The following is an 8,431-nucleotide window of genomic DNA, read 5'->3' as shown; positions in this document are numbered from 1 at the left end:
TGATTGCTGACAACTAGTTGAGAATTTAAGGTATGCTGGAGTCTGGTTTTTTTTTTCCCCTACAGGTCTCACACATAATGGGGGGGGGGGGGGGGGTTACACTCCTGGAGTGCAGTGTGCTCCTGGTCAAGTTCGGGATTTGTGGCTGTCTGTGCACCTTGTTGCTGGTCCCGCCCATCGTTGAGTGATTGCTGTGATTGCTGTGGCTTATATAAGGACCCTGCTGCTGGAAAACGACGGTGGCTTGCCCAAGCTCATTCTTGAATTGGTGCACTGCTGTATGATTTGTGAGTTTGTAATCTTTGCTGTGCTTACCTTGTCTTGTGATACCCCTAGTTAGCTTGTGTTTGCGTATGTGTAGATCTGTATGTGAGCATTCCCTGTGTTTTGCTTATTATTGTGATCCCTGTGATAGATGAAAGGTTTTTGTGTATGTTTATATGTATAATTGCTGATTGTAGGGAGTGGTGCCAGTTTGTTTGGGTTCGGGGTTATTGTCTGTTTATTGTCAGGGAGTTAGTGTAGGATTGTATTTTATTTTTGTCCTGTAAAGTGTAGTTAGTTGTGGTGCTTCTTTTGGTAGTGTGGGTTTTGTTTGTTGTGTTGGCAATTAGCCACTCCTATATATATTAGTGTGTGTGTGTGTTCACCATTGAAATACACAAAAGGAAGTAGTGGCGAAACAAGCAGGCCTTGTGATGGTGGATAAGATGCAGAAAACAGCAGTGCTAATAGATGTGACGGTGCCAAGTGATGGAAACATCTAAAGAAGGAAAATGAGGAGTGAGAAAATACCAGTGACTGAAAAAAGAAACAGATTGTGGAGGGTTAACACCAAGAATGTCCCAGTGTAACTTTATTTATCCTTTTTTAATCAATCTTAACTTTATTTTTGATAGTCCATTTAAATTTGAGGAACAACTTAGCACTGTTGTCAATTGCTCAACATCCAGCCTTTGCAATACTCCTTCGCAAAACAGGAACCTGCTTGTCCAAACGCGTCTGTTGCACCATCCATATGTTGAAATATTGTCTCCTTGGTATGTAAGTCATTACAGCCACAGGCCCATCTCCATGGAGATGTAAAGTGTAAAGTATGACAAGACAGGTAACCTAGTAAGGGATGGAATGTGGCCCTTTCATAGTGTTTAGATTCCTTTTTTGTTCTGTGTTTGTATTTATGTGAAATAGAATTAGAAACATTTCCGAAATGAAGGACACCACACTACAAATATAATAGCAGAGCGATACCTGGTGCAGGTGATAAACCCAAAGTAAACAGCTTGCTTATTTAAAAACAGAACAGATCACAAAGATCTTCCACAGTGGGCAGGGATGTTCTCTAAACTTCAAGAGATCGAATGTTTGACTCATGGGCTTCCTAACAGAGAAACTAACACATTTTCTTACGTCCATGTTAATACTATAAAACCCCCCAATTCTTTGACCTTAATATTGCAGAACACTGCATAATACTTAAATGTGAAAATTGTTTCATTGGAATCAGTTTATTACTCTATTAGCTATGTCATAAATTTTATTCTTTGACTGTTTACATTTATCTGACTCTTTTATCCAAAGCAACTTACAATTATATAAGAATACAACTTGAGCAATTGAGGGTCTTGCTCAGGGGCCCAACAGTGGTGGAGCTTAAACCAGCAACCTTCCGATTACAAGTCAAGTACCATAACCGCTGAGCTACCATTACCCACTGTTGTTGTTAGTCAATCTAAATAACTCTTACAGTTTCGCTTATATTTATAGTTTTTTGGTCAGTTCTCATTGCCACTGAATACGTCTTATATCACAAAGGTGTCTTGTCATGTTTTATCATCTAACAGTTAAGTATGTGAACACAGAAACTTGTGGCAAGTTGAATCAAAGGACTCTTTGACTAACTTGATCAACACACTGTTTAAGATTAAATTAAGAATAATAAAACCCTCTAAAATGAAACAAAAAGAAACATCTATATTTTCCAATGCCCAGCAGTATGTTTGACCTTTGACCCAGGAGATCTTGTAGTAACCAATGCAAAGCCATGAGAACACACACAGTGTGATCACTTTGTCAGGCTGCCCTACCCAACAGCTGCACCAAACAGGCTGACAACCGTATTACAGTCAGCATTTCATAAACAAAATTCCAATAAGCTTGGGATTTCTTTTTGTACTTTGACTTCTCCCTACAATTTCGTTTCAGTGCTTAGGAGAAAAGTGTAAGCAACACAATGCTGCTGTTTCAGTCTTCAGTTTCTGATTAAAATATAGTTGACAATCAGGTTCTATTTACTTTATTTGCCTTCTAAAAGTAAATCAGAAGTTTAAAACACAGAGAGGGCATGACCAGACTGCTGTTTGTGTCTCTGATTGGATGATGAGTGGTACAGACTGACTCGATTGTCTTCAAATTATATCCTAGCATGTCTTCCTCTAGTCTTCAGAGGGGAAAAGGAAGGACCAGGAGAACCAATGACAGAAATGTGTGAAAGCCGTCTGCATATTAAATGACCATATGTAGAACACTGTAACATACACAGGTGGAATATGCATCAAATACTATATGTGAAATGGTGGAACTCCTAAAAAAAGACAACTGATTTTGTTCTTTTGTTAAAGAAGTAATCCAAAGAAATCACTTGCATAATACACAAAATACTTCGTCTTTCACTGATATGGGTATTTGTGTTGCTATTTTCATGTTATGGGGTTTCAAGTGCATAATGTAGTTGTGCAGTACACCATGTTCTGAGAAATAAGTTTGTCGTGAGGTTGAACATGTATAATGTAACCTAACACGCTAAATGATCAGGGGACACTTCCAGTCCTCCCATGGAACTGATAGGATTTGGGGGTTGTGACCCGTCATTGTACTACAGTCGTCATAGCAACACTAAGTCTGTTTGGAACCCTACTGCATTAGCTGGAGCACTTGGAGCTGTTGTGTCTATGCTCCTGGACCTCTCCGCCCACTTCCTGGATCTCCTCACACGTGATCTTCTGCCACCTCATGTTTTACAGATTAATCACTGGCCACAAAAACTTAAAAGTAGGAGGCTTTGAAAAACTGAGATTCTTTATGAGATGCTTTAATGGGCAGTTTCACATGGCAATAAAGTTCAATATTGGAGAGATTAAAAGAGGAGAAAGATTTTTCAGCCTTGAATGATTTGAGGCTTAGATGAGAAATCTACACTATTCTAGTCAGGTACACATACATTGTAAATTGTGACTGACAACAAGGTCATATAGTTCTCATTAAAAAAGAAATGACTGATTGTACAGAAAATCATTTTCTATAAAAATTACCAAAATATGACCACCAATTAACAGGATTTGATTTGACAGCCTCAGAGGGGAAATGCACAGTAGTATTTAATGCTTTAGTTTTGGATGGCTGCTGGAGTCTGGTTCAAGACTTTCATTTCCTGTAGCTGTCCCATAACACTGTTATACTCTTCCTGCCACACGGCGTCAGAGAGAGACGATGGATCAATCTCCAGGAACGCATAGGCATCCTTGGATTGTATTTTGAATATTTCAGCAGCTTTACCACAGGAACAACCAAACATTGACCAAATCTGTAAAAGAGATACAAAAATCATTTGGACAACTGTTCTGACTTACATAATGAACAATAGATTCCACACTATACTTATCAAGCATTACTCTAATGTGCAGTGTTTTTGAATTTTAAAAAAATGTCATTGTATATTGTAATTTTACTTTACTGTAAATGTTTCATATATCAGTTACCTCTGAAGCCTTTTGGATTGAATCCACAAATTCTTCTTTAAGTTCAGGTTCATCAACAAGATCTTCATTAACAAACGTGGTTTTCTGCATGACACCCAACATACTGTGCACCTTTTCCCAGAAGTTTTTGATCTGAATCAGAATGTTCTGGATTTTAGTCAGATATCGCTGGACCTCGTTCAGGTGGACAGGGCTGGGTATAGAGCCTGGTACACACAAACAGAAACACAGACTGCATATTTAAACCAACAATGAGTACAGGACCGGAGAATTGTGCAGTGTTTTGCTATGGAAGTGTTTTCAGAGCTCTGTGTACTTTTGTATTCTTAAAATAGATTGTTTACAGTCTAATTTACTAATGTACATGTGTGGAGATGAACTGGTCCAGTAACACTAAACACAGAACCCATGAGCCTATTCAAAAAACTGTTAACAGACAGACAAGCATACATAAACAAAAACAGTCATCCAGCAGACATCACCAATCATCACTCACCCTTGGCGATTTTTACTTTGGCCAGTTTCATCTGTAAGTCAATCTGCTGGACCTCAATGCTCCACTGTTGGTTCATCAGAGCCGTCTTTTGAGAGATGAGCTGATTCAGCTGGTTTTCAAGAGCTTTGATTTTTGCAGCAGCAGCGGGGGATGTTGCGGCATCGTAAATGGACTTGACGAGTGGCCCAATGAATGGCACAATCGCAGCGAAGATCCCGAGGCCTGAGCTTTTGCTTGTCATGTCCCTTACATAACTCTCAAGTTCCAGATTTTTGGCATCTATCTTCCTTTTGGTGTCTTCAAGCTCGTTCCTAACTCCGGCAAGCTTTTCTTCAAGGGTCTTTATAGCTCCCTCCATTTCCTGAACTTCCTTGGAAAGCTGCTCAGACTTGGCCTCAGTGTTTGCCTTTTCAGTGATGATGTCACTGGTAGTTGTAGCCACGTCTCCGTTGTGTTGAACATAGCTAAATATTAAAAGTGTGAAAATAGTCAACATTCATTTACTTTGTGTGTCTGTAGGTTGAGAAGATTCCAGCTATTTGTTATCAGTCTATGTCATTGTGTCACTAAAGCTGCACTAGGTAACATTTGTTTGTTAAAATTGAAAGAAGTCACATTACTAAGCCAAGAGGAAAAACCTTTTGCTAAAATATAGTGTCTTTCTGCAAGTCACCCTATAAAGCATGAAATATTCATTCAGATTCAGAACTGTTGGGGCAGATTTGGCAAGTGTTTTCTGAACCACATCAGATGTTTTTAAGAATTAACGAATCACACGCACAGGATCAAAAACAAGGTCCGGCTCGATTGGCTGTTTCCCTGACTAATGTTACAGGGGGCGTGGCTCACAGTTCTGATATACCTGTGCATGTGTACAGGGCTGAAAGTCAGTGAATTGAAGGATAGAGATACTGCCTCACATGGAGACATCAGAACGGCAACCCCAGTCATCCTCTGCAGCATTACCCGCATGTGACTCCTACACATTGTGTTGACTTTTCAGGGGTGGCAACAGCCTGCACGGGTTCAGGAATGTTTGTTTATTTTTGATTGGTGTACGGGTACATTATGTTGGTGGTTTGCTAGCTAGCAAGCAAGCAAGCAATTTATTATTGATTTGGAATTTAATGTTATCTTGTGTATTGTACAAGGTAAATGTTAAGCTGTTTTAGCTATGTAGTCAATGTTAGCTGGCAAATTCGCTAATATTATTATATAATCACTTTGCTGACAGTGTCTTTTTTGTTTCAGAGTTTATCCTCTTATGTCTGAACAAGGAAAGCCTTTAATCTCTCAAATTATTTCCAGTGCTACCATCTCTCTCATTTCATGTATGCAACGATAACTTTAAATGAAACTTGGCTAACATTTCACCTGTGCTACCAGGCTGTCGCATACCTGCTGGATGATTACAAGAGTAAGTTAGATAATGCACTTACATCCTGACAGAGCATTCCAGAGAGATCTGATCAAATTCTCTGTGAACACTCCTTCAACATGAATGCTCTCGCAATCATCAGATAAATTCACTTGGGGAAATGGAAGGCAGCACAACCCACTTTACAAAATGTTCATGATTCATGCGGTTGCATACTTCCACCAGAGTGGTCGCCAATTCTAAAAATCTACATAGTGTAGCTTTAAAGTACAACATATCAATCTTCACATCAGCACAGGCGTCACAGACACCAGAATAAAACTGAAATTGAAGAACTCTAAAAGCTAATAATTATTTAACTTTCAAACTATTAATCTGACATGCATTTCTCTACTAACAGAACAGCACTGCTTGACACCATTTCTATACATCATGGTGATCTAGGCTGCAAAAAATACATGTTGTTACCTTTGCACCATCTTGTCCACATCTGTAATAAGTTCACCAATCCAGGTTCTTGCTTTATCCAGGTACTTTACCGCCAGTGTTGGTTTGTTTTTTTCAATAGCATGTATCAGCATTGGAAACAGTGATGAAACCAGGGTATGACTGGTGCCCATACACTGTGGTGGAAGGAATAACATAAGATATGCAGAATGTAATTTAACATTTACCTCCCACCTTATATGACCTTTGCTGCTGCTGTTCCTCCATGTGATGGACATATTGGCTACAACCCAGTTACTGAGCTCATTAAGGATTCAGAGACATTTATGGTAATGTGATTACACACATCTCACCTCCTGCATTCCAAATTGGTTCTGTGGTACTTGAGCAGGTCTGATTACTGAAGATCATCACAGTTTCTGTTCTGGAGCATCAGTTACTGAGGCAGTAGAGTAGCAGCTTGTATTATATCTCTCTTGTAAAACATTTTAACTTGAGGTGGACTGTGAAGCACTGAGGTGCATAGTTTATTAAAGTGGTGAAATAATTTGATTATACTGATTGGTTAAACCTTTTTCCTTAATGTACTCTGACACTGTGTGACCTTGTAGCTGTAGTAATTTTAACTCTTTGTCTAGATTGATCATATAAGAATAAGTACACAGCAGATCACATCAATCTCCTAATAACATGAAGAATTTACACGGAACCATCAACCCCATCCGCCTCACCTAATAAGGTGGGGATTATCAGCCCCAAGAGGAAGGAGTTTATAGACTTTTGACCAAGGCAGAGGGTCTGTCTCATCTTACACCACTCTTTCTCCTGAATTGTAAAAGCAGACTTCCAGCTAACAGAGAACATGCTCTGATTACATGCTCTTCAAATATAGAAACAGATGCTATTATGTTACAAAACCTCTACTACTGAACATGTGTCAAAATTGTGATCTTCATTTACTTTGTTTTTCTTCCATTGATAACACTTTTAAAATAAACTGTCAGTTTTTATTTCAATCTGTAATTACATTTTTTTTTTCCCAAATGAGAAGACCATAATTTTATTTAATGTGTCATTATGGCAATGAGAGAGTCCTTTTGAAATAATCAAATTTGTTCTATGGAGCAAAAGAGATTGTACAAAATAAATCAATTGTACAAAATGGACAGTTTGATTCCCAAGTTCTGACTCCATTTTCTTTTCTAAGGCTAATGTTAATTATGGTGGCATGTAGTTTTGAATATCGCTTTATTTTAATTTGCAAAATAATTTATCAACACATTTTCTAGAAAACTTTAAACTATCAGTTTGATATTTTTTTTTGCTATGTCTGATATTTTAAGGTGAAGTGTTGCTGTAAGTTCACTAGAATATCCAATCTGTCATTATAACTTTGGATTCCAGTGTTTTACACAATACAGTCATTGATTGTTATTAATTCATTATAAATTATTTTCTTCCTGACATACAGAAACGACCAGAGATCTCACCCTACACTGACACCATACCTTCAGCAGAAGAGCTTCAGAGGATCCAAAGAGAAGTTGGGTTTCCACAGCACGCTTCCTGAGGAGCCTCTCCAAGTTTGGAAACTTAGCCAGACACAGGTAGGAGATGTGGTACAGCAGGGATATCTGCTTAGAAGTTGGGAGAAGCTCCTCTGTGAATCCTGGACTCCATACGGAGTTGGTTGGCACAAGTTCTGTGAATCGGTTAAAACATATTTGAATGAAACATGTGGTCAACCACCCATGCTGGTATAATGTCTAAAACTTCTCATGTCCTAAAGAATTGGAAAAAGTACAATCAATCACTCTGAAAAAAATAATAAATTAAAACTTGCCTTTGCTGTTAGCCATTGTATGTAAGACCAGGTAAGACTTGTATACAGTGTTATCCTATAATTCAGTAAAAGAGATTAGAATGATATCATCAAACAGAACAACTGGACTATGTTTTGGTTCGTGAACCTAAAATAAAAAATGTGCAAATACTAAGAAGGGAACCTTACCTGTAACTCTTTGTACGTCTTGCTGGTTGAGTGTGTTGAGGTCTCACTGGAGAACCTTTATACCACGCACACCCCGCCTCTTACACAGAAAGAAATTGCTGTCAAAGGTCTGAGGAAACCCAAGACAAGGTGATGAAAGATAAAGAAAAAGGAAGTTTCCTTTGCCTTTAGGTTAATATAGGAAATACACCAGAAATTTAATCCCTCCTCCCCATAAAGTCCTGTGCATTATTTAAACAAAACCTTTTGCAGGCTTGCCACAATGACCTATTTCAGATATCATATTGTTACAAAAGTGAGGAGGACCAGTCTAACTAGAAAATAGAAGCGACACCTTCTGC

The 8,431-nt window shown here is 38.5% G+C and overlaps 1 protein-coding gene across 1 annotated transcript; it reads right to left on the bottom strand.

Annotated features, from left to right (window-relative positions):
* Positions 1–3,263: 3,263 nt before the first annotated feature.
* LOC118241871 lies at positions 3,264–8,136 on the bottom strand. The gene is made up of 7 exons (XM_035529237.1): positions 8,091–8,136; positions 7,923–7,977; positions 7,588–7,781; positions 6,101–6,255; positions 4,255–4,718; positions 3,759–3,964; positions 3,264–3,583 (listed from the first exon to the last, which is right to left on the bottom strand). The coding sequence occupies exons 2-7, from the start codon at positions 7,936–7,938 to the stop codon at positions 3,386–3,388; spliced, it is 1,233 nt and encodes a 410-aa protein (XP_035385130.1). The 5' UTR covers positions 7,939–7,977; positions 8,091–8,136; the 3' UTR covers positions 3,264–3,385.
* Positions 8,137–8,431: the final 295 nt, after the last annotated feature.

Source organism: Electrophorus electricus, chromosome 8 (genome assembly GCF_013358815.1).
Source record: "Electrophorus electricus isolate fEleEle1 chromosome 8, fEleEle1.pri, whole genome shotgun sequence".
In the NCBI taxonomy this organism is placed as follows: domain Eukaryota; kingdom Metazoa; phylum Chordata; class Actinopteri; order Gymnotiformes; family Gymnotidae; genus Electrophorus; species Electrophorus electricus.
Note: the sequence above shows the minus strand (reverse complement) of the source record. Positions and strands in the feature narration are given on the sequence as shown.